Below are 26,946 nucleotides of genomic sequence, written 5' to 3'. Positions count from 1 at the left end.
GTGAAAGAAAACTCAGTAAACCCGCTACCTTTTCCCCTTACTGGTGTAACAATATGGATTCCCTTTCTATAAAGGTTATAATAAATAATGGTGATTAAAAAGGAAACAATAAAGTAAACATTCTTGCACTTTTCGGTTATGTCTGCATCATAGAACTCATGTTCAATGAAACAGTCTCTTGACTTTAAGCCATGGCATTATTCTTACTTTTTCTTTCTTTTCTCATCTCTGCTATTTTTCAAACTCATGGACGACAGTAACCTTTTTTATTATCACGCACCTTGTTACACATTCAACCAAAAGAATGGCTACTACCTTACTGTAGACGATCTTTATTATCATAATGAACGGCATACTAGTCGAAGCCCTCATAGTAGCAGCAGCGCTACTACCACTACAAGTGGTGGGGGAAGCCTGGATACTGTGTCCATTTACCAATCATCTGTAAACCGAGTTCAATATCCTCAAATTGTAAATCCACGAGCTCAACAACAAACGGCAAACAAGTATCAGAAAGTAACAAGAAAACCTGTAGCTTCCCATCCAACAGTACAGAGTAACGACTGTGCTCCAAGACAGCAATCTGGATGTCAGCAGCACTTACAACAGCTCAAAAATAGAAATTATGCAGCTGCTGATACCGTTCATCCCAACAGGATCCATAGGCAAAAAGAACAAACTCAATCCCCTCCTCCAACCAGTACTACAACAACTACAGTCGCTACTCCTTTTATGTCTGCTTATGAGAGAGAAGCAACTAGAAGAAATCGATATCATTCGACTATTGTTGCACCATCCACGAACAATGACCACATCCTGTTTGAGTGCATTGCTCCAACTATAATACAGAGGAAATCGCTTGTGGCAGAAGAGCAAGCAGAGGAACACGACGTTCAAGGCAAATCCTCGCCCATAATACTTAAGGATAACAGACGTTCTATTCTAACCACAGCGACTGCTACAACTTACCCGTCCTTGATTACCGACTCATCAGCAACTGTCCAAACGAGGGCCAATACTAACTTTTGGTATCCACGAAAAACGGATATACATCACCAATCTTTGTTGCCATTAAAGGAAAACTTAACCAAAAAAATTCGAGGATTACTGCAACCCCATCGAACTCATATTGAAACAAAAGCATTGAACGAGCAATATGAAACGCTTTGTAGAGATGCTTTGGAAAAATGTCAAACACCTATAGCCTCTGACATTGACGAAATTAATCCGTTTGATGTGATCTATCGGTAAAACCTCCCTTGTAACCCTGTTATTAATTTGAGATATTATACTAGTATTGATACGATCTCGTCATTGTTGAATCATCTTATAGTCAAGATACCTACAATAGTCAACGTAATGCGAATATCCACCATCAAGATGATGTTTTTATTTCTGTGGATCAATATGCATCCTCTATACAGCAGAAAGGACCACTGTTAACTCCAAGTCTCTTGTCCCGGAAATTCTTAGCGAGACCTTTTCCAAACAATGACATATACAAGTTACGTGCGATATTTATATGGATAGTGAAAAATCTTCGTCCCGAATACCACCAAAAAAGATATGACCTTAAACTGTTACAGAGACAACGGCAATTACAACTCGAGCGTCAACAGCAGCAATCCTTACCAGATTCTCCAATAGAAGATAGTAACTACATTAAAAAGAAGAACAAATTTAAGCAAATCTTTTACGGTGATAACCGCTATGCTGATACGAGTAATGACAGTTTTGAGCAATTCAGTAGTAATCAACACCCGAACAATTCTTTGGCTATTACGTTGGACGCCATGCATCTCTTGGAAGAAGAACATCTCAGCTTATTGCCACCATCGTTCAGTTCATTGGAAGAATTGAAGCTTGAAGAAGAAGAGCAAAAAATGGTAGATCAAGAACTGATCAACAGTAGGTTGTGTAAGACAGCTTTTGAAATGGCGCATCTCTTTTATGCAATGGCTTTAGCAGCAGGTCTACAGGAGGTGCGTGTTATTTATGGTTATTTGAAAGGTTATTATTATTATATGAAGGCGTTAGCTTTGTAAAGAGGGTTTGTAAAACCGAGGTACGGACACAACTGTTTTCTAATTTGTCAAATCCTTCTAATATATAGGTCCTACAGACACTGTTACGCTGTCAAAGAAGAAGTTATGGCCAATCAATCATGCATGGTGTGCAGGTATATCTTTTGTGAAAAAGAAGAAGAATCAACTTGGTCAGTGCATACTAACAATTTTTTTGAGATGATTTAAAACAATAGTGAAAGTAGAAGGGGAATATCGATTAGTAGATTGCTGGCTGGCGTCGCTCTTTCATCCTCATAACAGTAGCCAAATACAGACACATTGGTTTTTAACGAAGCCGTCCGACATGATACTGACACACTATCCAAGGGATTACCATGAGCAGTTTCTTAGTGCGCACATAACTCTTCCAGACTTCCTTCAGCTGCCGTATGTTAGGCCCAGCTTTTTCAAATACTCTGTACGCATTGTCAATTTCTACAACAAGGATGGCAGAGAGAAAAGCCATTCGGGCAATCTTTTGTTCCTGCGTCTAAAGTCATCAGAGCCAGATGCTCACTGCTATACAGAACTTGAATTTGATAATGGGAAAAGATATTCTCGCTGCCTAACTCAACGCTCGACAGCAACTGGGCAGCAAGAGAATATATATGATGTTAAAGCCGTTCTACCAGCACATCAAGAAAAAGGCTGGCTGAAGGTCTACTTCGCGTCAACAGCAGATATAATGACTGAAGAAAATAAGCCTTTTCAAAAATGGCGGTACGCTTTAACCATGTGTATACCTGTTTATCAACAGCAACAGCAGGATATTAATTCTTCCGCACAAGCAGACCAAACAATATCATCATCATTTGAATTTGTTCAACTCTACCACCTTCCTTTAAAGCATTTAAGCCAGGAATATTATATTCAGCAGCCTCAATGTTACTACTTGTACCCACTCCAGACTTACCAGTTCAGTATAAAGTGCAATCACAGTACAATTAGGCATACTACTATTCATCCCTCTCACCACAAGTTAGCGTTGAAAAGCCCGACTGGAAAACTGCGTAAACTGATGTACTATCCTCAAGACCAAACTTACGATGGAAACATAACCATATCAGAAACTGGTAAATGGACACTTGTTTGTTTCATATCAGCTAATCATCATGATTGCAGTAATGGCACTTCGTATGTGGTAGCGCAGTGGTCCTGTAATACCATCTAAAGAATATTGAATAAAGTATTCGTACTTTGGACTTGCAAATCAGTTAATATGCCTCAAGATAAAGTAAATCTTTGGCTACTTTCAAATCTCCTTGTTGTAGCTTCTTTGATTTAGTCGAATTCTTCAGTATAATACACCATCGAAAAAAATCTTGTCAGTATAATATGAGCACATTAACGGTCTGGTTGCTGTTATAAGTCACTGACACCTTAAAGATTCATCTTGGATCTCTAACCGATTCTATGAGAAAGAGGATTTTGCATTATGCTCCTGAAACCCATGGAAGAAAGATTAGGTGCTTAATAATAGCTCATTCTTAACCATCAACTGTAAGTGATTATTGAGTGGTTTTCTAATTGTACAATTTGTTGCAAGATTATTCTAACCAACATAATTACACAAAGATGACCATTCTTCGATAATTAAGTAACCCTATACAGACTTCTCAGTTCAAACAGAAACTATCATTTTCAAAGTAGAAGTGACATCCTCATCCCTCGGTTTGTTGCAAATTTACTTGTAAGATTCTTCAAATAGCAGTCCAAAAACAAAATCATACTATGTTTTATCAGAGCTAATAAAACAGTTTTTATGGTGGTAACATTTTCAGATAGCTCGCTCATTATTATAGACATGAAATACATATAGAGGGTGACTGAGCGTGAGTTGTGTATATATAGTAGTGTACATGAGTGGTGTTGCATTTCTCTTTTTCTACCCGATTAACAATAACAGTTGACAATTGCCGTGGTATATCCGTTTAATGATGATTAAAAACCAGGCGCCTTTACTTGTTGCTGTTGTTGTTGTTGTTGTGGCTGTCCGCCGGGAAGTAAAGCTTGTCCGTAAGGATTGCCGCTATTTAGCATCTATAAGAACGCGAACAAAAAACAAGTCAACATACGATCATTCTTTTGCAAGTTTGCACAACGGTTAAAGAATTCCAACCTGTTGTGTGCCTTGTTGTTGCATAGCTTCTTTTTCGTAAGCAACCAAAGCTTGCTCTTTTTCAATTTCCAAAGCCAAAGGTAAAACCAACAAGAACATGGATGTAGTAATCACCCAAGCGCTTTTACCGACAAATGTGATTCCTGTTTTACCCCACGAGGTCAAAGACGATACACTGTTGGAGATCTTTGTTCTATGTTTCAAGGGAATAATATCTTTTAAAGCCACTAATCTATCCAACACAGATTCGTCTTCATCGTCTTCATAATCGTCGTCGTCAGAAAAGTCGGAATAGTCATTATCAGATTCACTGGTAACATCAACTTCTTCGAATTGTTCAGCAGAGACTTCTTCAAGTTTGACCATACCGTATGTGATTAATATAAATACAAGAAAATGTAAAGAAAAAGAGAAAAGCTTCATCAGTAGCTTATTTTTAACCTTTTTGCATAGGCCCATGTCCCAAAAAAAAATCCTGGGCATTTCATTTGTCAATTTCTTTTTCAGAATCACCCTAAAAAGAAAAAAATTGGAATTCCTTTCTTAATGCAAAAAGTATGTCTTCACAACATGCTTATGTCACAAAGATCAATCTAATTTTTCAGGGAAAGAAGACATACTCAGGACGATTTTTTAACTTTTGAAACGAATGGAGTGGAAAGTTTGCTCTGTACAAAGTACTATAGTAACCGACCAAGTGCGTAAATGTCGCTATTAGTCTTCAATATCCCATTTCAAATACCATAAAGGCTATTTTCAGTCCTAAAGTAGCTAGTAGTTTGTTGTACTAACAGTTACACTTCTGGCAACCAAGAAATCTTTTGATTCACATCTCTGACTTGTTAACAATGTGGTGTTTTCTTCAGGCAACTTAGGCAACTTACTAGAATCAAGCGTATCTACACGTAAGTGTCCTTACTGTCGTGCTTATTGTGTAACTCTTAATAAAAACAAGCTTTCATTTCCAAGGCACAATGTTTCGAAGAAACAAGGTTCTTTCGTATAGGTCCTTATTCCCTTTCCGCGGGATCATGAAAAGTACGGATCTCTCAGCAAGCTTACGGAAAAATAGAAGAAATTTACATGAATTTTTCTGCTTCTTCTTTCTCTTCTTCATTTTTGAGTGAAAAATCAACTAATCTATCTTTCATACAACGAGCAATTATGAGACTTATCATACGAAATGATTATGATGAGGTGTCTGACTGGGTTGGTAAGATTCACTAGACACTGAATATGATATTACCACTGTACTGATATTCTTGCTTATTGTCAAACAGCGCATTATATTAAGGAACGCATAAACCAATTTGCACCAACCAAAGAAAGACCTTTCGTCCTTGGTTTACCCACAGGATCCTCACCCATGAATGTTTATAAAAGACTTGCAGAATTTGTTAGAGAGGGAAAGCTTTCTTTCGTTAATGTAATAACATTCAATATGGATGAATATGTTGGTCTGAATCGGTAAAGCCCTGCTTTTACTCGTTTTGTCGAAAATTCAGTAACGTTTCTTACATCATAGATTTGCTCCCATTCAATATATTCCTTCAACTGTCTGCTAGGTCGCATAAGCAGTCTTACTATTCGTTCATGTGGAAACATTTATTCCAATATATTGATATCCCAGCAGAAAATATCAATTTTCTAGATGGTAATGCTCCCGATTTAGAGGCCGAATGTAGACGTTACGAGGCTGAGATCGCACGGGTAGGGGGCATTGAGCTCTTTATTGGAGGAATTGGACCAGATGGACATATTGCCTTCAACGAACCTGGCTCTTCGTTGACATCCAGAACGAGAGTAAAGACTTTAGCTTATGAAACTATCATTGCCAATACACGGTTTTTTGAAGGAGATATTACTAAAGTGCCCAAACTAGCATTGACTGTGGGAGTAGCGTAAGCATCAGATTCTAAGCAAAGTTTTTTTTTGGCTATTCAAATATGAGCAACGTAAGGACAATTCCAAAATAGATACTCAATTCAATTCTGTTTGATTCATTCTAGCACCGTAATGGATGCCAGAGAAGTATGCGTTATCATAACAGGAGCGCACAGAAGGTAAACAAACAAAAAAGGAAAAAAAAAAGAAAAGAAAAATATATTTCAAGCTTCATGCTCTTTCTTAGATATGGAAAGAAGAGCTACTTATAAGATAAACTAAATACTTTACAACTGTAGTATTGCTTTGGCTAAAGCGGTTGAGGAAGGTATCAACCATATGTGGACAGTATCAGCTATACAAATGCATCCGAAAGGATTAATAGTGTGTGATGAAGACGCGACACTAGAGCTTCATGTTAAGGTATTTCGTTCATTTCATAGTTTTCAGAGACAATGAATTAGTATTTTGTTGCTTATATGTCGTCATTTGTAGACTGTAAAATACTTCAAGTCAATTGAGCATGTACATGAATTGTTGATCGGAAAGGAAAATTTAGGCTTGCAGGGAGAATTGTTATCGACAAAGAAGATACAGCGCTCAGACAAGCTGCAGAGAGGAATGCTGGCTCGAAAATTGATGAAGAATGAGGAGTTGCTGTGCGATTCAAGTAGCAATAAAACATCTAGAGAAGACGATGACGAAGACGGTCTTTCAGTGTTTGATTCGATACACGCTGCTCGTAAAAGAAGAAGGATAGCGGCTTTGGACTCTGTCGCCTAAGTCACTTTCTGTCCAGCTAACTCTCTTTAATATCTTATACAACGAATTATGTATTCGTCCAAGACTTGCAATCTCATTTACCTTAGTATATCCCTATATCCTCGTAATCTCCGTGGCTCAGCCATTCCATCATCATTTAACATCATATTCTGTATTAATATAAACTGTCAATGCTTTTTTTTTATTTACTTGCTCATGCTTTGCCAAAATTTATCGTCTAATATATTGCTATGCTCTTTTACTGATAATGCATCAATGTTTTGATCGCGTTTCAAATAATAGATACTATTGATTTGATTCTCCTTCAAATAATCAGGCAACTTTTCGTAAAATAGCCCAACATCGTTTGGTCCATGACAGTCATCCGACAACGTGAGTCTTCCACCTTCAACCAAAATTGCTTTGATAATATTGCGATGAGGATATGCGTCGCGTAAACCCTTCTTCCAAGCTCTGGAGTTGATTTCAAATAAGCCGCCATACTCAATAACGTATTTTATATTACGAATGATGCAATCCCAAACATCGTTATGCTCTTCCTTGTCCTCTGCTGCTTCCGTAGATGATGGAGTGAGAAGCTGTTCAGCTTTTACCGGGTCAGAAAATATGCGTATCAGATCAAAGTGGCCCACTACTTCAGGTCGGACAGACCTTAGCATTTCGTACTGCTCATTGAAATACTTTACAAATAGTGTTTTCAAATCTCCATTTCCTGCTATTTGGAGTGCCTTTTGATACAGTTCAGGTGAAAAATCAACAGGTATACTTTGAACGTGGTGAAGCGATCCTACGACATAGTCAATCGTGTCTTTTCTTAATTGATGAACATACTTTGCGTACTCCTCGTTGATAAACTCGATCTCGGAGCCGATAATTAATTGTATTTGACCGTTGTAAACCTCTTGTAATCGTTTAGCTTCCTTTAAAAAATCATTATACGTTGTCGCTAATGAGGAAGGAGTGCATTTAGCCTAAGGTGAGGCGTCAATGATTTTGTTCGTTTTGCATTGCTTCCATCCTTTCTTTTATCTTTCTTTCACAAAACACTCAAAGTCAACGGGTACTTTGAGCCGTCGTAAAAAAAAAAAAAAAAAAAAGATTGAGCCCGTTAGTTTCTAATGTACTTACTTCGATTTCTTCAGGATAAAGTTCTGAATCGGCAAATCGAGGCATATGTTCAGTTAAACCGTAAACATAAAATCCCTTACGGATCGCTTCTTTGACGACATCTTCTAAAAGCCCGTAACCATGTTTGCAAAACTGACCGGAGTGGCTATGAAGAGAATAGGGCATCGTGATTGCGGCTAACTGGAGGAAAGAAAGTGCTCAAGCGTGTCTGATAAAAACGACGAGAAGAGTCAGTGGCCGCTGTTAAAGCACCGTAAAAGTATATAAAATTACCGCGTCCGATCTGGTTATAAAAGCGAGATCTAACCGTGGTGCTTTGGATGATTATGCATTTCTTCGTGGTTTGTGGTTTTTTCCACTGGATGAGTGAGAGCTACTGGAGGATACAGAAAAGATAACGAACCTCAAGAAGAATAATTAATAGAAGATATTACATGACATGCCGAACAGCCTTTAACAAATAAATATGCTTCTTTTTAAAAACCCCCCTATAGAAGCAAAGCAGTATAAATTCAACAACAAAAAATATAATAGCATTGTAGTGATCTAGCACCTTTGGCTCTAGCATGCTCAGAGATTGTAGTAAAAAAGATGTTCATAATAAGTTAGTGTATTACAACAATCAAGCTGTATGTCACATGCAGTATTAAGGCTTCAAATTTCATTGTAACTTGAAACCTTGCGTATGTTCTACAATAAAAAGATAACCCTGGAGCTGATCCTCGGTTGTTCATCACAATATTTATATTTAAGCTATAATACAAGCAACGAGCAGAACACCTATACACATCAGAATGTTTTGTTTGTTTGTTTATGGTCTATAATAAAGTTACTGTTGACTTATAATTGTGCAAAAATCATGAAGAATAGGAGAGTATGGTTATAGTGCCCCGAAGTGTCAACAACTCAATATTGTCCGACGTATTGCAGCATCAGCCAAATAACTTTACTCATCAACAGATATCAATACATAAGAAACCAAGCGTGGGTCATGGAGCACAAAAAGGTTTAAACCGCTGAATGGCATTGATGTCTTGAAAGTGATACAGTGTCAATGGTCTTTCCAAAGTTTCGAAACTGTTTTCAAGTAATTCTAATGAGGGGTGTTCTGGTAAAGGAGATTATTGAGAGTATGTCTTCCCTCCACAAGAGATGCCAATAATAGTAGAAGGAATACGTACTGAGAGCAACAATCCAGTATGCCTACTTAATAGAGCAACCAACAGTGAAGTGAAAGAGATCGTCGTCAGCAACCGAAAACATCTGACAAAACAGAGACCCCAAATAAGTGATTTTTTTTAATAGAATGCTGAGTGAGTAATAAGCTCTTGAGTAAACAGAACCAACGCACATGAACATTTGCAATAGTCATAGAGACTAAAGACTTTAAAAAAGGGGTTTTTTTTTTCTGATTAAATTCATGTGACATTTATTCAATAAAAACGGACGTCAGAAGTAAAAGATTAGGAAGAATATATAAATTAAATAGGGAAGAAAGGTCTTGTTAATGGGTAAAAGCTGATACTATAGACGCACCTCAGGTATGGGGGTGGGGTGGTGGTGGTGTTAAAAAAGGACATGTACGCAGCAACTGTAAAATCACAAAAACCTTACGCACACCACATTTTAAAACACATAAAAAGAAATGCCTCCGGCGAGGCTCGAACTCGCGACCTTCAGATTATGAGACTGACGCTCTGCCAACTGAGCCACAGAGACACTTAGTTGATTTGTAATGATTTAATTAAAGGATGAGTAGGAAGAGATAATTCGAACTCAGAAACGGATATGATAGACTGGGGCGTGGAACTCATAATTGCTCAGATGTGATATCAGGTTGTGAAGCGGAAATTGAATGTATAATAGTTAACTGTATTTAAATGTCACTTTGATCGAAAGAATAAACAGGACCCTTCTCCATATTTACAATACTTAATATTAAGTTGAACCTGGACTCTTGAGTTCCATTCTAAGTTATATACATAACAGATTTATACGTGGTGAAAATGGATATAATTCGACTTGTAGGTTAAACGTTTTTCCGATGCCGGAAGTTTAACCGGCGATAGATCAGGTTCGGACTTTAATAATGTTAATGCACACCCTCTCCATAATTATAGTATAAATATCAAGCAGGAACCAAATCATCTTCAAAATCAAGTTTAGGATTTTTTTTGTTGTTCATTATTGTTTATTATTTTATAGTCAGTAAAGTTGGAAAATTCATTCGCCTTTAATTCTTTTTTATATTTTGAGATTATATAGAACCTTCACGCAAAGACACCGCGAACGTATTATGATGATGTGTTAATTATCGTGAATAGGTTATATAAAGTTCAGGTGAGACTTTATAGTGCAAATTATGGAATCAGGATAAGACTTATACAAGCGTAATAAGAGAGATTTCAATTACATCTCAAAATATCTGTCTAGTATTGGGTAGCCATAGGTCTATTTTTCGTAGATGCCAGTGTTTTGTTCAGCAGTTGACTAAATGTGTTGCTCTTTGCATTTATTCTGAAGAGTAACATTCAACGAATATTACAATTATACAATATGAAAGAGTTCGTACACGGTGTATCCATATTTATATTCCCACACTATAAATCTTCAGCAAGATATTGCTAAAGTTATGGTTGAGCACTTTTTCTTCTCCTATCCTTTCTTCACTTTTTTATTTTCTGTGTTATATAAGTTATCTAACATTATCAATTATGGACGGACTCGTTTGCATTATAACAGGCGCAAATTCGCTGAGTGGTATTGGGTAAGCAGCCATTCTCGATCTATTTACCCTATGGTTCATGGCAACTCAGCTTTGTGTTAAATTTGATTCTTTGTATTGCACGTTAACGACACTTAGACGAGCTACAGCGTTCGCGTTTGCTAAAAAGAAGGCCCGTGCCATTTATGTTACAGATATCAATGGTGACCATCTTGTTCCGCTCGCTGAAGAAATAACAAGCACAACAGGTGTCGAGTGTATACCTAAATGCATGGATGCAGCAGCTGACAAAGATATTCAGAATGTCATTGCAGATGCCTTGGGTACTTTTGGTAGGTTGGATGTATTTTTTGCCAATGCTGGCGTGGCCGGCCGGCATCCTATGGCTACTGAAACATCGGAGGCGTTTTTAAACATGATGCGAGTGAATGCTTGGAGGTAATCCACTATTGTATAGGGGGGTGAGGGAGCATCTGTATTATGCTGTATACGATGAGCTTTTTTAGTTTTATTTATCGTTGTGATAAATCATAACACTCTATTGCTATTATACGCTACAGTGTGTATGCTGCTATTAAGTATGCTTCAGTGGCAATGGAAAAGACGTCGACTGAGAAAACAAAGAGTGGTGGATCGATTATAGCAACTGCATCAGGTAAATGGCCCCCTTGGACCACATGACAATATCTTATTATTTCACTGAGGGATTTGCTACCCTATCGAGTAGTTGCTGGTGTACGCTCCGGTGCTGGTCCCATGTCGTATTCTGCTTCAAAGGCTGCGTTAGTATAGAATCCAATTTGTACAAACATTAAAGTAAAACGAAAGATGAGATGGTATGGATTGACATTGTATACTATAGAGTGATCAATATATGTCAGTCTGCCGCTTGGAGGCTTCATGGGAAAAACATACGGGTGAATGCCATCTGTCGTGTGAGTATATATAAAGATATTTTTGCTTGAAGTGTACAATAGAATCTAACATTTCTTTCCCAATATGTGAATGGTACAATGTCTTTTCTATTCGGATGTCAGGGCTTGATTAAAACTGAAATGACCAAGAAAGTGTTGGAAGCTGTCAGCAGTAATGAGTTATTAGTGAATTTAATGAAGCGCAATAGTGCTCTTGAAAGATATGGTGAACCAGACGAGGTAATGAAACGTACGGCTCATATGTACTCCCCTTCATCATGTCATTTTCGTTAAAACAAGACGAAATTTTGTCAACAGATTGCATCTATAGTAGCTTATCTAGCGAGTCGCGAAGCATCTTTCATCACTGGACAGGATATCAAAGTCGATGGCGGGCTAACTGCAGCGTTACCTTACTGTCCACTGTTTGCCGATGAATAGCCAAAAAATAGAAAACGAGTACAAGCAGTCAAATAGGAAACAAATTTTATACAAAAAGAAAAAGTGATGGAGTTGCAGGCAGAAACAATGAATCGAATAAATTACATGGGTTAAATGATTCTCATTAAATAATATGGGGGAGATATCTTGTCCATTCAATTATCGTACAATTTTTCGGTATATACATAAGTCTTCCAAGGAAAAGGCTTGAAGGCTGGTACAGCTTTATCTTTTTCGACTTGCACATCTGTTATATATTCCAGGAACACCACATCCAAAAATCGACCAAACTTATATCCAACATCACGTAAATGACCCGCATGTTTAAATCCATATTTAGAAAAGAGAGCGACTGACCCTTCGTTTTCGGATGTTATACATGCTTGTATATTCTTGAATTTCATTTCTGTGCCGATACGTAATAATTCCTTCAATAAGCGTACTCCTAATCCTTTACGCTGATGGTCCTGATGGACATAAATCGAAATTTCTGTTGTACTATAGAGAACCCCCCAAAAAAAAAACCAAACATTAGTCATGCCGTAGTCAGAATGCTTTCAACATGAACATGTCCTCGTGAAAGAAAAAAGGTACTAAAGGATGACTTACAGTACATAAGCAGTATGAGGTCTGAAACCGCCAAGACAGGCATATGCAATTGCTTTATCTGTTTCCTTTTCTGTGGCCACAATAATTGGATAGCCTTTTGCCTTTGTTTCCACAAACCATGTCAAACGATTGTCAAGGGATACTTGATTGTACATGAATAGACAGGTAGAATTGAGAATGCGTTCATTATAAATATCGAGGATTTGTGGTATATCGGTTTCTCTAGCTGCACGAACTGTATATAGATCGTTGGAATTAGTCATCTTTGACAAGATGAGAATAAAGTTGAAAAGCTATTAAAAAAACAAAAAAAAAAAAAAAAAATTGGTAAGGAAGGACAAAAAGAGGAACAGATTTTGCTGTGATAAGGAGTACCAATTTTTTTTTTTTTCTTTTGTTTTGGTTTCTGTCAAGAAAGTCACTTTTCTTTACATAATCCACATTTATAGTAATTGTATACAAAAAACGCTTCCTTTTTTATTTTATTTTTTATTTCATCTTTTTGACTCTATATTCTTTTATTGTATGAAAGCTTATTTGCTCCGCAAGCTTGATAACGTATTACCATAGTGCAGTGCAGTTTATTCAAAAGCGATTCTTTAAACAGATTCTTCAGATTGTGAATCAAATAAATGAGTAGCACAACATTAAAGGCGATTGAAGTCAACGAAAACAGAATTGCAATAGCTGCAGCGATCATCCCGTTTTCAATAGCGGGGGTTCTGATACGTCTTGCTCTCCAACGACTTGAAACTTTTCCTGGGGCGCCTGTCTTTGCACTTGTCTATGCACAATGGATTGGCTGCTTTATCATGGGAATGGCTGGCAAGCTAAAGAGCCCTATCAGCTTATGGTAATCATTTTTCCTTCCAACGATCTGGAAATTTAATTTATATAGATTAGGAAATGATCGTTTTATGTCGATCTGACACGGCGATTTTTTTTTTTTTTTTTTTTTCAGGTACCAACCATGTCATCCGGGTATTACAACTGGTTTATGTGGTTCAATCACGACATTTTCATCATGGCAATTAGGGATATTCCAGGAATTTGCCAACTTTAATGCTTATCCACATACACGAGGCAAAAACATTTTGGCAGCGATATCTGAGTTTGTAGTCACTTTGGCTATGTCTCTCAACGGTCTTAAATTCGGACAGCATGTAGGTGAATGGCTAACAGGCATTCTTAACAGTCATCCTACACGGTGTTTTGGCAGACAAGAAGAGAATAAGATGATGTCAGAAGAAAAAATTGTACCCAAGGGCTGGTCCGTTCGATCTCTGACACGAAAAGATTACTGTACAATTTTATTTGGGATTGCATGTTGGATCGGCGTGATTCTAGCCGCTATTTTTACGGAGAATCAGAAAGAGCTAGCATTGGCCTGTGTTTTTGCTCCTGTGGGTGCACTGTTACGGTGGATGTTGTCGTTTGTCAACAAGAAAAATGTGACTTTTCCTTTAGGGACGTATATTGCCAACATCTTTGGTACGGCGGTATTGGCTGCTTTGATACTGTCAAGATCAGGTCCTCAGCTGACACCCATTTCATGTAATGTTGTGGAAGCCTTAGGAGATGGATTTTGTGGATGCTTAACCACCATTTCAACATTTATGGTGGAGTTGACAACGCTTCCAAGAAGACACAGCTATATATACGGTATCCTATCGGTAGTCGTTGGACAATGCTTTATGTTTGTTATATTGGGGACATATATATGGACAAATGGTGCTCGTTCCTCCTGTTAATAATACATTCCATCATTCCCTCATCGTTAGAGCTATACTCCTCTGCCAAACATTATTTATTTGACTTTCCCTATTCAGTTTACCCATTGTTCTATGATCTACTTCATCATCCCATGACTCACTCATTTTCGAGAAAATAAAGGAAAAAAAAAAAAAAAAAAAAAAAAATAGATGCCGTTCTCCTCGACTATTTACTGTCTTTGTTTTTTGTTCATGAGGCTTCATCTTCTGTATAGATTTAGGGGTTTGGTCGGCTCTCTCATGGAAAATGCGACTTGTACTTAGTGCTGCACTAAAGTGATGAGAACAGCTTTCAAGAGGTGAAATAAAAAAAAAAAAAGTCACCCTCTATGAGATAACAATGATTATGTAATAACGATGCGTTTCATCATAACACTGACGAGAGCATGAAGCTTTAAGAAGGTGAAAAGCGCATAACAGCAAAAGAAACGATATTCATCATTCTTACCGAATTGTGCTCAACGCGTTCACGTAAGAAATGTATGCGTACGAAAAGAGCTTATTCCATCGTCTTTTGCAGAATTTTAAAGGCCAGACAGGATCTGTGGAATGTTAGAATTTCTTATGTTCTCAGTTTTACTGATTAGCTTATCGACGTTACTTTTTTTGCAAATGATGTATAAAATCTATGGATATTTCCCTCGTTGTACATTGTAAGTGCTCATCGGGCGGCATTAACTTATTGACAAAAACCGTCCAATGACAGAAAAGGTTGATATCTATAAAAGGGAAAGGAAGTGATCCAACAAAAAAACGCCTTTCTTAAAAGTGACGATATATCCTAATCACAGTTTGCGTCAATACTATGCTATTTTCATGTTCTTGGAAAAGATCAGAGAAGCGTAATGACATGTTGAACGAAAGCCCTATCTAGCAACCAACATCAAACTGAAGAATGAGAAACCAAAAAGCCCTGTCCGAGCCTGCGGGGCGGCTCGGATCTCAATTTGAACGCCAAAAAGCATATTTGGTATGCATTTGTTCTAGAAAAGAGTAATTTTTGTTTGATAATGGTTTTCTTTTTTAATTTTTCCATGTGTGCGCTGCATGAAACAATGATCAGCCCTGTACGATTTTTTTTTGTTTCTCTGCTGCGTTTTATGGGGAGAGTAAGCCTTACTTGTTTAGGATTAAAATTAGATCTTAAATCATTGTTACTTCGATGTTTGGTTCATTCAAGTTGTTCTATCGTACTGAGTTGTGCAAAAAAAACAGTGTCACATTCCAGTTTCAAGCTCTTTTTCTAGTCTGTAAAAGAAAAAAACAAAAAAAAGGGATGGTAAGAAACATCTAGTAATCTCACAACCATTCTCAGTTTCCAGGTTAAAGAAAGACAATCGTAGGGAAAAACGACCAATGCACTAGGGGACAATAGAGTGGCGTCATCGTGATTTTATTGTCAGATAGAGCAAATGAATCTTTTCTGGATATATACAATGATAGCAAAACAGTTTTCTCATCCCCTTGAGCTCCCGTTGTACGGAAATAGCTGACATTGAGGAGTTTCTTTTTTGTCGGCTCGCTTGTCTATCAAAATTGCCTGCGGTGCAACGTCTTTCCATTGATCAATGTCTGTCAATGTCTCAGTACAATAAATGACCCTTCTTCCCTGACAGTGTCTATGTCCGTTCCAAACAAAAGGGAAAAATGGTCAGATCCAGAACATGTTGCAAGTTACACAACGTTCGAATAATTCTTTCGATTCAAATCGAGTTTTATCCAAAAAGCGACTATTCGGCTTTGAGAATTAGACTTTTTTTTCTTCGTAGGATGCACGGCTTGCTTGCGATGTGAGGCACACAACAAAAAGGTTGTACTCTATTATATCATTTCTGAACTTTAGTGAAACTCTATGTTTAAAAAAGACTCCAATAGACAGGACTGTTACTCAAACAACGGTTTGCCAAAGAAAAAAGAAGGACGTTTATTTTTTTTGAAAAAGAAAAGAAAAAAAAAACGTAGAGGATATATACACATATCTATATATATATATCTCTCACTATGTATAGAGAAAGGTATAACGAGAAGAAATAAACTATATAACAAAAAAACCAAAGAAATTTACATGAAAAGAAAAAAAAAAAGAAATGCAGGGAAACAAGAGCATCCTGTTCTCTTTACAAAAATGATGTGAGCGCGCTGGAAAAGGGAGGAACTTTGTACAAAAGGGGTTCATTATGTGGCTGATAGGTAAGAGTAATCATTGTAAGGCAAAAAAAAAAAAAAAAAAAAAAAAAACGTTCTTTAGAAAAAGAAACTTAAAAGAATGCTGCAGTGGGTCTGTGATAATGTAAGGGTGTAGATGCGGAAGAAGAGCGAACAGTACCCGAGGCAATATTGGTGGCGGTTTGTTGAGTCAAGAGCATAGCACGTAATATCTCGTTTTCTTGCTTTACTCGACTAAGTTCTTTTTGCAGTGTCGTATTACTGTTCATCAACTGAGATACTTTGTTAGCCATGGATTTCATGCTGGCTTGCTTCTTTGCGCGATATTTGGCGGAGGCTAACTTATTTCGGTAACGTCTCTCTTCCACTGACATTGGGAGTTGCAGACTACTTCTTCTTTCTCTAGTATCGTACTGTATATCGTCTCTTTCGGTTGAGCTAGGCGTAGGAGAACGGCTTTTACACGAACTTGGTGGTGTGAGAGGTAAGTCATTGATTGTGGTAGCAGCAGCAGCAGCAGCAGCAGTAGCAGCAGTAGCACTACTACTACTACTCATAGTAGTGGTATCATTATGGTCTACAAGTGCATTAATAGACATGCAATTCCTTGCGTTATTCATGTTGCTTTTAAGGGTAAATAATAGAATTATGTACAAAGAATAAGAAAAAAAAAAATTACGAATAAATAAGATAAAAATGAATTCGGACAAGCAGAAGATGTGAAGAAGAGCAAAATGGGCAGAAGTCAAGACCCTTTATATATATTCCAAGGTTTTCCTTTCTCGCGTAACCATTAACAAAAAAAAAAAAAAAAAAAAGAGTTAAAACTCAGAAGGGAGGCGATTAATGATTTAAACTTTTATGCATAAACGACATTGACATCATGGTTTACCATATTTGATCACCATTTTTTTTCTTTTTTTTTGGGATAAAGGGGAGATCGCTAAATTTTTTTATTTTTTTTATTTTTTTTGTGCAAAAAAAGGAATAGGAAACACCAACTTTCACAATTCAAGAAAAAGAATGACACAAAGGCGATTCTTCTTTCCTAACTAAATATGGTTAACAATTAAATGTAAAAGGAGAAGCTGCAAGTATACAAACATTTAGTCATGATGTCTACGGGTATATCTTTCGCATTTGTCTACACCATCCAAGCTCTCAATCATTTCAAGTACTAAAGGATGCGCAAATCCATAGTATTCAGGGCCTGAAATTGCATTTGCTGACTCCTTTTGCCTGACTTCATTGGCCCTTTTAATAACTAACGCCCATGCTCCTGTTGCTGTACGAGCGGATAGTTCAATATCCGGAGCATCTGCTGCCTTAAGCGTAAACTGGGTTAAATTAAAAAAAAAAAAATTAGCTCTCAAGCTAAAGGAACAGAAGCTTTCATTTATAAGCAATACTTTACCAGTGGTCCATCGCCCCCGTCTTCAACTTTACACGTGTATGTTGTTTGATTATCGGGATCTACCATACTCATATAGGTTCTATCATTATAGACAATGGTTTAGCCTGCACCCCTCAAGTATACTCACTCTACTCTGTCCTGGGTTACCTTTCTACTGTATATCCGATAGGAAATATATATCGGTCGTTATGATAAGCAGGTCTTTTCCATTCGATCTTACCAAGATCAAGTACATTTAAAGAAGCTATTTGGAAAGGCAATTGGATATTCCCGTTCTCATCCCTGGGTACAACCACTCGTTTCCTTCGTGATACGCGTTGTCTTTTTGGCATAGGTTCTATCGAAAAGTTTGATTTGCTATTACTTTCTATAGCACGAAGGAGCACAAAGAAAATGTGTAGATACTCTTTTTCTTTTACCTGAATCATCCTCTTCCAATTCATCCTCTTCGTCTTCTTCTTCGTCTTCATCCTCTTCGTCCAACTCATCATCTTCATCCTCTGGTTCCAATTCTTTATCACTTTTCATATCAGTAGCATGCGCTTCCCCGCCTTCTTCTTCTTCAGCTTGGCTTGTTTCCATAAGATCCTCTTTTGTCAACGATAATGAAGAGGCTGTTCTTGTCACTGCTGCAGGTATACTTGGGGCTGCCTTTTGCTTTTGACTATTTATTTTTACCGTTCAATGTTATCTTGAAGCCAACAGATACATAAAACACAATCAAAGTGTTGCTTACCGTAGCTTCTTCTCCAATGTTTGTATTCTACGATTGGCCCTATCCAATGCCGCTTGTGCTTCTTTTTGTCGCTATCGTCATCAGGAAGGGATTAGCATTCGAGCTTCAGGCTTTTTTGTATTCAAAGCTTATGTGGCATACAGCTATAAAATCAATCAACTTTCTTTTCATCTTTCTGTATTTGAGTTTGCGTGCATCGTCCCAAACATCAGTCGTTTCTACTATGCTCGTTTGAGATACCATTGCTATTTTATGCCGATCTCCTTTATAAGTGTCGTGAAATGAGCAAACAATAGAATTGCTTATTTTCCTTGTACAGTGAAGTTTTTGAAAAAAAAAAATTGCACACGTTAAAAAGACGCCCCTTTTTTTTTCTTTTCCAACTCCAGACGCCACGGCCAAGTCAAGAACAATAAGGAATGGGTAACTGAATCCTTCTTTAGCCAATCAGAGTCGAGTTAAGCAACTTTACTCCAATTGAACAACTTTTTTTTTAAATCACACACAGACCCATTTGTTTATTTCCCCTTCCCTCAACCTCTCATCTCATCTTCACATCACCTTCAAGCTAAAAACAAAATCAACAACTCTGGACTTTTGACATCCTTGATGAGTAGATTATTCAAGCCAACAAGATTGGAAAATGTACAAATGACTTACCTTGGTAAAATGAAGATGCCAATTTTTACTCCTTTTGCATAATATGTATGTATCAGTCGTTCTTTTCTAAACTCAGTTCTTTTGGATCTAAAATATATATACCGGTGTTATGCGAAATATAGCAAACGACAATGATTCTCCATCCAACAGTGACGAAGAAGGCTCACTGCAAAGCTGGATCAACTGGTTTTGTTCCTTGTCAGGACATGAATTTTATTTGGAAGTGCCGGAAGAATTCATTGAAGACGAATTCAACTTGACAGGACTGTCAAGTATGGTTCCTTTTTATAATGAAGCGCTGGAAATGCTGCTGGATATCGATCCTGAAGATAGTACGAGTGCAGGTGTAGGAAAGCGTGCAGACGTACACCATGGGCAAGGCCAAGGAGGAGTGTTGGTGATACCCACCGAAGTGGAGGTTCATGGCGAACAGCAGCAACAGCAGCAGCAGCAGCAGCAGCAGCAAAATAGAATCACACACGATCCTTCTTCATCGTCTTCTTCTCGCCTAATACAAGCTCAAACGGATCATCCAACGACGTGGGTAGATCCCGATGTCATCGAACCTTATGCGATCATGCTCTACGGTTTGATCCATCAACGATATTTGCTGACTCGCAATGGCTTAAGGATGATGGCAGAGCGTTACTCCCTCGAGGAATTTGGCGTCTGTCCTCGGTATTACTGCTTTGAATGCCCTGTCATTCCATGCGGGCGTTTTGATCAGGTAGCCCGCGAAAGTGTCCGCTTATATTGCCCATGCTGTATGGATCTTTATGCATGTCCCAGCTCAATTTATCAGAATGTGGACGGAGCCCATTTTGGAACTACTTATGCTCATCTCTTATTTCAAACATACCCTGAGCTTGTCACCAAGCCTAACCCTCGTATATACCAACCACGTATTTATGGATTTAGAATTAATGAATTGTCTCCCGCAGCGCCCAAGATGCAATGGTTACGCATGGTACCCTATGAGTCGATGGAGGTCGATGTGGATGAATATAATAGGGAGAACAACGACGAGGACGACCGGGAGCAGAGGCTCAACGAGAATGAGGTAGAGCATGAGTGTTTACTACAGGGCGAAGAGTTTTATTCATCTGCTCATTGAGCGCGCTATTCTATTGTTAGGCGACGCGAGGTCAACAGCAGGAAGAACCCGGACACATGAGTTTCCCCATCACAGGATGGAGCGTTAAAAATACAAGCATTAATAACTTGTTACGAAGATTTTTCTGACCCTTTTTTTTTTTTTTGTTCAATGTAAAAAAGCGTGTATTACTGTACTAAACCCTATATCTAAATAGCCCGCTCTATTTTGACGTAACCTTACTATTACTATGATCATTTTATCTTCTCTTCCCCCGCCCCCCTCACTCCCTGTACTCCTCAAATAATTACAAACTGCATTCAATCTATCAAGCATCCATTTCGCACATTGCTGCGGCCGTAAGTGGAAGAACGATGTGATGCCTATGTGCGAAGCTAGCAATAAGTGCGATGACTTCATTGAATGCTATTGTTTTTTTTCCATTTATCTACGTGCCATTGTCCCAAAAAGAAGGGCATCGTTTTGAAGTAATGTTGTCTAATTTGAAAAACCAACAAAATTCAATTCTTTAAACTTTTCCTCTATTGGAGGATGATCAAGCGTAGAATATATGCAGGTGCATTATACGTTATGACGAAATAACCCTTGAATTTACAACATCACTAAGGAGTAAAATTTTTTTACTTTTTTTTTTTTTTTCTTTAAGTTGCATGTACACGCGTATGATCACTGAACAAAATTAATTTTGGAAAATCTGTCATTTCGTAAAAAAGCGTAATATCACTATTATTCCATCAAAAACGTCATGCAGAAATCGTCGATAAACCCTTTTTCTCTCCATTGTTGATAGATAAGGTTATCATTGAAGGAAAAAAAGGATTTTCGATCCCCTTTCTAAAGAAGAATAAAAAGGACTGTTTTTGCCGTTTGATAAAACTGCACATCATCAAAAATAGTTAAAGAAGAGCTGTTTTGTCATTACTTTCTATGATGAAAAAGGAAACCCTCCCCAACTATCTGAACTAATCGGGTTGTCCGCTATCAAAACATCACCCTCAACTCTCTTCTAAAAAAGTTCAGTTGAGTGCATAAGAATGATGACAATTGGATGCACAGCAAACTATGCATTACGAAACTGGATGGCTTGGGTTCGGCTGAAGATATATCACTGTCTTAGAAGGTAACCCCTTCGAATAATGCTGATCATTGGTTTTCTATTCTATTTATTAAGACATCCTCTGTAGAGGAGGAGGAGACAATGCACATCCTATCTATGTATAAGCTTACTTTTATTCGTGTGCTGTTGTTCGATGGTGTTGTATCAATTGTTGAGCCATTTCATTCATAGCCACTGCATGAGTATATTCACAGTAGCCCATGGATATACTCCACTGCCATAATAAATCTAACTTCTTCGTCTTGGAAATTCTATGAATCTTATTCTTCAAACTGAATTTGCGTGTAAAATCCGCTTTGGCAGATCTGTTGTCCTGCTGTGAAAAATCTGCAATTTCCAACGAGTCCAGCGGGACTTTCATCACATTGTATTGCTGTTGACTACCGCTACTGCTGTTCGTGTGTCTGAGGGTCTCTAGCTTTAACGAACAATAACTTTTATGACCCTCTGCTTCTTCTTCTTCGCAGTCTTCCCCTTCTTCCAGTTTCTCTAATCTGCTGCTATGACTATTCATATGAATAAGATCCTTGATAAAATCGATACGAAGGAGGGGTTTATGGGCATGGTCGAACGATGATGACGAAGCGGTTGTGTTTTTCAGTGTCAAGGACGATATGGACGAATGATGAGACAGAGGTAGTTGAATGCGTTGCTGTTGCCCAGAAAAGGGAATAGGTTGAAGCGTTTTTGAAGGGTATCGACATAATGTGGATGGCAGTTGTTTCTGTATCTTTTGCTGTACTTTCATTCTCTTTATTTTGCTAGCCCAGGCTGACCGTAATCTTCGCTTTTCTTGTTGCTGTAGCCTGTCATGATATCGTCGACAGCAATGAATAAAAAGTCGCAGACAGATAGTGAGTCCATAGGTAACCGAAAGCCCAACGGTGACAATAAGCAGATAACTGTTGTAGAGCTTGTTCGCTGCTAGTAACGGAGTCGGACCAAGCATAAGGCTGTCACTTTGATAGGTTGTCATGATAGAGGTATACGTAGCGGTGCTGATGACAGCAGTTGTACTGTGGTTATTGACTCCATCCGAAAATGGCTCTAGCATAATACACAGAAAAGAATAATAAAACAATAGGATAGAAAGGAAATAGAAATACGCAAAGAGCAAAATGATGGGAAGGCCAGCCCCTCTTATTATACAAAATACAAAGTTGTATCAGCTTGCATATGAACAGTTTGTTGCTCCTCCTATAAATAACAAATACTCGGCAATTCAGATCTTGATTTCTGGTTTGCACCCATGTGAGTCTCTACGATCATTGCCTTGTACAGAGTGCCCTTTTTCAGCTGTAGCCTACACTCATTTCATATTGCACCTACTGGCTCTCTTTTCGGGTTCAGCAGAAAAATTTTGTTCTTCCCCCATCCAGTCTAATAGAAGCCTACTGTATATACAATGGCTCGTTTACAAATAGAATGAATAACTTCTTAATTCAGACTGCTTTAAGCTTTCATTAAAAATTTTCCAAGCCTCGGGATGCTGCTCCTATTTCATCTGCAACAACCCTCTCGATCTGAAACACATACAAGGCAATAGGTGATTCTCCATAGCCCTTCTTTCAAAATTGTGCCCAATATGAATAGGCTAATCATTTAAATGACATGGTCCATCTTTAGATATGTACAGATGGGGAACCATTTGATTTCATAACGAAAATATACATGAAACTCTTGACCGATTTGTCATCGCATCTGTTGGACTCTATTACAAATCCATTTTTTATTGATGTTTCTATGTACTAGCAACTTTCAGAACCCGCACACAAGCATCTACCATATCAACAGACTGATCAACCACTTTACAACAATCCTTGAATCCTTCTATCCAGCGATCATCATCCAATAAGCTATCCGCTATTGGCTTCATGATAACTAACGTCATCATATAACATTGGGCAGCATTCAGCGAGGCCATGGTTGCGTCTGAAAAACGGAACGTTCGAATGACATTCAATATGTCGTCTTGTAGATTTTCTTTGATACCCAGTTGTATTTGAATCATCTGGTAACTAATTATTAAATTCACCCTATTGTGAGAGCTCAGCTATGAAAGTGAAGAACATATACATCATGTTACTTACGATTCAATGATTTGCTCACTAAATACTTGTGCTCTTAAAAGAGCTGCTTCTTCATCTATTAAATCATGCTCTTTCAATAATGCGGGTATATCTAGGCGTTGTTTTGTTGACTCCAATTCATTCAAATATACTCGAGTCGCCTTTGTAGTTAGCCTATCTAACAAGGTCCAAATGGTACCGAACAAAGACAGTTCTGGAACATTGCGATGTTGCTTCTTTTTACTCGCTTTTCTGGGTTTTGCCGTTTTCGCATGGGTGGTTTTATTGCTTGACGTATCCTTTGTGGGTACCTTGTTAGCAGGCGATTGTGACTTTAAGTTTTGTTGCGGCTCACCATGACCAGTGTCTAAGCATTGAAGAGGCTTACTGATAATGCTATTTTCCTTGGGCATCTTTTCCTCAGCAGCTGGCCTCTTTTTGACAGGCTGCTGACCCATCTTTTCGGCCGTCTGATCTTCTTTATCCAAATCCATGCTCTTTAACATCATCATTGTCTCAAAAAGAGCCTCTGGATCTTCTGGATCCACTGAATCGATTTCCTGCATCTTTTTCTCTCCATCTACTTTATACGCTTCATCCTTACTGGCCTCTGTTTTTTCGCTCTTCTTTTCTTTCTTTAAAATGATGGTAGTTGGTTTATTACTGTCATTTTTCAATTCTATCCGATATCCCTCAATACAATCATGTAACCCAGCCTGTTGCGTATCAACTGCTATTGGAATGCCCGATTTCTCAACAATTTGAAATTGATTGTCTGTATCATTTGGAAGGCGGCCCAATAATTTCTGCAAGTAATCTTTTCTGATCTCCTCTTTTGACTTCTTGGCTTTTAATCGCTTTCTTTGTCGATCGATGGCCGATCTGCCGATGGGTGGAATGGAATAAACAACATCAGTAAGTAAACCAAGTACAACTTTCAATAACAAATATAACTGTTCCCTTTCTTTACCTGAAATCTTCTTCTTTTTTTATAATATGAACGTCTGACGGAACGTTCAGATCGCGAAACCATACAGGTTCCGTAGACAATTGCAATATATAATACTTTGACTTTCGATAACATTCCTCCGAACAGTAATTAGCTTGCTCAGTCTGGTCGACTATTTTGCGTTCGGATAAAGATATCTTGAACTTGTTGAGTACACCTGTTCTTGCTGTATCATCGCAAATGGGATAACCACACCATTCTTGCACTACACGCTCTTCAACGACTTCTTCGTACGTTTTAGGTTGTAGATAAGTCGCTGCTCTCTGTAACGTATCCATCGTCACTTTGGGTTGCGAAAAGAGTTTCTCTTGCCATACAAACACTAATTTTTCTATCTTAAATCGTTGTTGTGCACTGTCTTGTACAAGTTTTTGCCTAGGCGTTAGTGGTTTCTTTTTTCGGCGACGAGGCACTCTTTTTGCTGGAGAGAGTTGCTGTGCATCTTTCTGTGAAGTAGCTCCTGGTGTGGAAGTGGCCATAGGCTTTTTTTGCATGGTTGGTGCTGGTGTTGTTGCTGGTCCACTCATGCTTTTTTATTCAAAGGTATACTGTAGTAAGATAAATGTAAATAAGGATCAATGGAATGAAACTTCTACTGCGTATTTATATCCAGAGCGAAATCGCATCGTGACTGTTGAGAAGTCCTCTTTTAAAGTGTGGAACGCCTGCTTCATGCATAATGGAACGGCCCTTTTACCACTGCCTTTTAAAATCGGGGGCATCCTTGTGTGCTGGAAATACACGTCTCTCGCCTGTAAAGAGCACAGCCTCAAAGATGCATCGTTTTCTAAAAGATGTGAGGAGACCTATTTGCCTATCGGCCAATGAGGCAGCAACTTATTTGGAGAAGAGAAAATTTGAACCTGATAAAATTGCATAATCCCCGGGGATGAGCGCTCTTTTCATTTTTCCCTTTTGTGCATTTCCCATTTCTTTCTTTCTTATGCTTAAGCACGCGTACCGACCCGTCCAACAACACTTAAAACGACAAGTCATTGCAAGTTGCCATGTGCAAGTGTTCACTCGTGGACTTTCAACTATTGAAACAGTCGACCCACAAGGTTAAATGATGGACTTGTCTTTTTCGAAAAAAGAAGAGCAACGGGATAATGTTTCAACTGATACCCAATTCAAAACTATAAACTTAGACTTCATGCCAGCGACGAAGAAGAAGTTGTATGATACACATAGACCCATCTCAAAAATAGAGAGAGCAGTTTTGACAGTTGCTTCTGCCTTTACTGCTTTGAATAACCCTCTACGTGGAGGTAAATGAAACCGACATTCAGAAAAGCAAAAACCTAGAACGGAAGCATTAACGAACTTTCCGTGTGTGTGTGTGTGTGTATGCGCTCATGGAAATGATAGATATGGTAGCTACATTAGGTGAAACAACCGGTCAGCTATTCTTGAGGCGCTTACGAGACCAGATGCTACAATCACCTACCGGCAGACGTATTCTACGTGAAAGACCCATCATTAATACCAAAACCATTCACTTTGACAAATTGAAGCAGACATGTGCACCGGGCACTTTTGGCCACGAGTACATCACTTGGCTGGAAGCGCAAGGAGTTACGCCCGATACAAGGCGTGACGTACACTACGTCGATGATGAAGAGCTAGCTTACGTGATGAAGCGTTATCGCGAAATTCATGATTTCTTCCATGTATTGACTGGATTAGGAGTGACGGTAGAGGAAGAGGTGGCCCTCAAATGGTTCGAGTGGGCTCAAACAGGTCTCCCAATGACCATGCTGGCATCTCTATTTGGCCCTCTGAGATTGACATGGCCGGAACGTCGAAGATTATACGGCGGTTATGTTCCATGGGCCATCCAGTGCGGAAGTACATGTGGACCGTTAATGAACGTTTATTATGAAGAACATTTCCATACCCCAATGGATACATTCAGAAAGCAGCTTGGAATTAGGCTAGCTCCTCAATACGCAATTCATCAGAGAGAGCCACAACAATAGGATATTAACAACTGTTTTCTCATGTTGCTGAAACGACATAAAGCTGTTCATTTCATTTGCAAGCCTGATAACCCTACATCATAAGCTTTTTGCTTTTTCCGGAAACCTCTTGGTATCTTCACAAGAGGAATTCAAATGTTTATTAAGTAATAAATAGCGCCGTTTTACGTATCTCCTGAAGTGGATGACAAGTTGTAAACGCTTCTAGCTATTCATAGTTCTCTAACGTTGGGCTGGTAAT

General features: G+C 38.3%; 14 protein-coding genes and 1 non-coding gene across 15 annotated transcripts; 7 read left to right on the top strand and 8 right to left on the bottom strand.

The window, feature by feature from the left end:
- Positions 1-171: 171 nt before the first annotated feature.
- On the top strand, positions 172-2,208 carry BDF20DRAFT_96688 (uncharacterized protein). The gene is made up of 2 exons (XM_053084977.1): positions 172-1,247; positions 1,334-2,208. The coding sequence occupies exons 1-2, from the start codon at positions 247-249 to the stop codon at positions 2,043-2,045; spliced, it is 1,713 nt and encodes a 570-aa protein (XP_052932653.1). The 5' UTR covers positions 172-246; the 3' UTR covers positions 2,046-2,208.
- Positions 2,209-3,696, top strand: BDF20DRAFT_96689 (uncharacterized protein). Its single transcript, XM_053084978.1, has 2 exons — positions 2,209-3,566; positions 3,642-3,696. The coding sequence occupies exon 1, from the start codon at positions 2,371-2,373 to the stop codon at positions 3,235-3,237; it is 867 nt and encodes a 288-aa protein (XP_052932652.1). The 5' UTR covers positions 2,209-2,370; the 3' UTR covers positions 3,238-3,566; positions 3,642-3,696.
- Positions 3,697-4,007: 311 nt separating this feature from the next.
- BDF20DRAFT_907546 (mitochondrial outer membrane translocase complex, subunit Tom22) lies at positions 4,008-4,551 on the bottom strand (the record flags this gene model as incomplete). The annotated part of the gene is made up of 2 exons (XM_053083396.1): positions 4,008-4,106; positions 4,186-4,551. 2 exons carry the CDS (start codon positions 4,549-4,551, stop codon positions 4,008-4,010), a joined length of 465 nt encoding a protein of 154 aa, XP_052932651.1.
- Positions 4,552-5,295: 744 nt separating this feature from the next.
- On the top strand, positions 5,296-7,038 carry BDF20DRAFT_888740 (glucosamine-6-phosphate isomerase). Its single transcript, XM_053082085.1, has 6 exons — positions 5,296-5,398; positions 5,466-5,652; positions 5,751-6,086; positions 6,195-6,248; positions 6,369-6,492; positions 6,565-7,038. Exons 1-6 carry the CDS (start codon positions 5,350-5,352, stop codon positions 6,850-6,852), a joined length of 1,038 nt encoding a protein of 345 aa, XP_052932650.1. The 5' UTR covers positions 5,296-5,349; the 3' UTR covers positions 6,853-7,038.
- BDF20DRAFT_979587 (Polymerase/histidinol phosphatase-like protein) lies at positions 7,038-8,469 on the bottom strand (the record flags this gene model as incomplete). Its single annotated transcript, XM_053085109.1, has 3 exons — positions 8,254-8,469; positions 7,981-8,188; positions 7,038-7,823 (listed from the first exon to the last, which is right to left on the bottom strand). Exons 2-3 carry the CDS (start codon positions 8,143-8,145, stop codon positions 7,038-7,040), a joined length of 951 nt encoding a protein of 316 aa, XP_052932649.1. The 5' UTR covers positions 8,146-8,188; positions 8,254-8,469.
- A 1,157-nt stretch (positions 8,470-9,626) lies between these two features.
- On the bottom strand, positions 9,627-9,699 carry BDF20DRAFT_t135. Its single transcript has one exon. It is a non-coding gene; the product is annotated as a tRNA-Met (tRNA).
- A 995-nt stretch (positions 9,700-10,694) lies between these two features.
- On the top strand, positions 10,695-12,060 carry BDF20DRAFT_825824 (uncharacterized protein; the record flags this gene model as incomplete). The annotated part of the gene is made up of 7 exons (XM_053078004.1): positions 10,695-10,747; positions 10,844-11,143; positions 11,266-11,360; positions 11,430-11,487; positions 11,568-11,640; positions 11,743-11,859; positions 11,938-12,060. 7 exons carry the CDS (start codon positions 10,695-10,697, stop codon positions 12,058-12,060), a joined length of 819 nt encoding a protein of 272 aa, XP_052932648.1.
- A 155-nt stretch (positions 12,061-12,215) lies between these two features.
- BDF20DRAFT_825950 (acyl-CoA N-acyltransferase) lies at positions 12,216-12,932 on the bottom strand (the record flags this gene model as incomplete). The annotated part of the gene is made up of 2 exons (XM_053078020.1): positions 12,216-12,558; positions 12,670-12,932. 2 exons carry the CDS (start codon positions 12,930-12,932, stop codon positions 12,216-12,218), a joined length of 606 nt encoding a protein of 201 aa, XP_052932647.1.
- A 369-nt stretch (positions 12,933-13,301) lies between these two features.
- BDF20DRAFT_907541 (CrcB-like protein-domain-containing protein) lies at positions 13,302-14,420 on the top strand (the record flags this gene model as incomplete). The annotated part of the gene is made up of 2 exons (XM_053083395.1): positions 13,302-13,522; positions 13,631-14,420. 2 exons carry the CDS (start codon positions 13,302-13,304, stop codon positions 14,418-14,420), a joined length of 1,011 nt encoding a protein of 336 aa, XP_052932646.1.
- Positions 14,421-16,680: 2,260 nt separating this feature from the next.
- Positions 16,681-17,374, bottom strand: BDF20DRAFT_888696 (uncharacterized protein). The gene has a single exon (XM_053082084.1). It carries the CDS (start codon positions 17,225-17,227, stop codon positions 16,700-16,702), a length of 528 nt encoding a protein of 175 aa, XP_052932645.1. The 5' UTR covers positions 17,228-17,374; the 3' UTR covers positions 16,681-16,699.
- Positions 17,375-17,502: 128 nt separating this feature from the next.
- Positions 17,503-19,070, bottom strand: BDF20DRAFT_888694 (F/Y-rich N-terminus-domain-containing protein). The gene is made up of 5 exons (XM_053082083.1): positions 18,758-19,070; positions 18,441-18,685; positions 18,169-18,358; positions 18,022-18,100; positions 17,503-17,944 (listed from the first exon to the last, which is right to left on the bottom strand). The coding sequence occupies exons 2-5, from the start codon at positions 18,601-18,603 to the stop codon at positions 17,714-17,716; spliced, it is 663 nt and encodes a 220-aa protein (XP_052932644.1). The 5' UTR covers positions 18,604-18,685; positions 18,758-19,070; the 3' UTR covers positions 17,503-17,713.
- On the top strand, positions 19,071-20,663 carry BDF20DRAFT_888684 (casein kinase II regulatory subunit-domain-containing protein). The gene has a single exon (XM_053082082.1). The coding sequence runs from the start codon at positions 19,527-19,529 to the stop codon at positions 20,529-20,531; it is 1,005 nt and encodes a 334-aa protein (XP_052932643.1). The 5' UTR covers positions 19,071-19,526; the 3' UTR covers positions 20,532-20,663.
- Positions 20,664-21,760: 1,097 nt separating this feature from the next.
- On the bottom strand, positions 21,761-22,702 carry BDF20DRAFT_838379 (uncharacterized protein; the record flags this gene model as incomplete). The annotated part of the gene is made up of 1 exon (XM_053079154.1): positions 21,761-22,702. One exon carries the CDS (start codon positions 22,700-22,702, stop codon positions 21,761-21,763), a length of 942 nt encoding a protein of 313 aa, XP_052932642.1.
- A 687-nt stretch (positions 22,703-23,389) lies between these two features.
- On the bottom strand, positions 23,390-25,205 carry BDF20DRAFT_826036 (Rtr1/RPAP2 family-domain-containing protein; the record flags this gene model as incomplete). The annotated part of the gene is made up of 4 exons (XM_053078029.1): positions 23,390-23,666; positions 23,739-23,960; positions 24,012-24,599; positions 24,688-25,205. The coding sequence occupies 4 exons, from the start codon at positions 25,203-25,205 to the stop codon at positions 23,390-23,392; spliced, it is 1,605 nt and encodes a 534-aa protein (XP_052932641.1).
- A 674-nt stretch (positions 25,206-25,879) lies between these two features.
- On the top strand, positions 25,880-26,705 carry BDF20DRAFT_826313 (ubiquinone biosynthesis protein Coq4; the record flags this gene model as incomplete). The annotated part of the gene is made up of 2 exons (XM_053078058.1): positions 25,880-25,994; positions 26,095-26,705. The coding sequence occupies 2 exons, from the start codon at positions 25,880-25,882 to the stop codon at positions 26,703-26,705; spliced, it is 726 nt and encodes a 241-aa protein (XP_052932640.1).
- Between the last annotated feature and the right edge of the window lie 241 nt (positions 26,706-26,946).

This window comes from Mycotypha africana, assembly GCF_025528875.1.
Source record: "Mycotypha africana strain NRRL 2978 chromosome Unknown BDF20scaffold_10, whole genome shotgun sequence".
In the NCBI taxonomy this organism is placed as follows: domain Eukaryota; kingdom Fungi; phylum Mucoromycota; class Mucoromycetes; order Mucorales; family Mycotyphaceae; genus Mycotypha; species Mycotypha africana.
The sequence above is the reverse complement of the archived record's forward strand: the minus strand, read 5'-3'. Positions and strand labels throughout refer to the sequence as shown.

Bases quoted from the DNA above. Each gene is read 5' to 3' on its own strand.
- BDF20DRAFT_96688 (XM_053084977.1), top strand. From the start codon at position 247: ATGGACGACAGTAACCTTTTTTATTATCACGCACCTTGTTACACATTC. The intron at 1,248-1,333 runs GTAAAACCTCCC...ATCATCTTATAG, and splicing joins CCGTTTGATGTGATCTATCG to TCAAGATACCTACAATAGTC.
- BDF20DRAFT_96689 (XM_053084978.1), top strand. From the start codon at position 2,371: ATGATACTGACACACTATCCAAGGGATTACCATGAGCAGTTTCTTAGT.
- BDF20DRAFT_888740 (XM_053082085.1), top strand. From the start codon at position 5,350: ATGAGACTTATCATACGAAATGATTATGATGAGGTGTCTGACTGGGTT. The intron at 5,399-5,465 runs GTAAGATTCACT...ATTGTCAAACAG, and splicing joins TGAGGTGTCTGACTGGGTTG to CGCATTATATTAAGGAACGC. The intron at 6,087-6,194 runs GTAAGCATCAGA...GATTCATTCTAG, and splicing joins GCATTGACTGTGGGAGTAGC to CACCGTAATGGATGCCAGAG.
- BDF20DRAFT_888696 (XM_053082084.1), bottom strand. From the start codon at position 17,227: ATGAATAACGCAAGGAATTGCATGTCTATTAATGCACTTGTAGACCAT.
- BDF20DRAFT_888694 (XM_053082083.1), bottom strand. From the start codon at position 18,603: ATGGAAACAAGCCAAGCTGAAGAAGAAGAAGGCGGGGAAGCGCATGCT. The intron at 18,359-18,440 runs GTAAAAGAAAAA...ACTTTTCGATAG, and splicing joins ATTGGAAGAGGATGATTCAG to AACCTATGCCAAAAAGACAA. The intron at 17,945-18,021 runs GTAAAGTATTGC...AATTTAACCCAG, and splicing joins ACGGGGGCGATGGACCACTG to TTTACGCTTAAGGCAGCAGA.
- BDF20DRAFT_888684 (XM_053082082.1), top strand. From the start codon at position 19,527: ATGCGAAATATAGCAAACGACAATGATTCTCCATCCAACAGTGACGAA.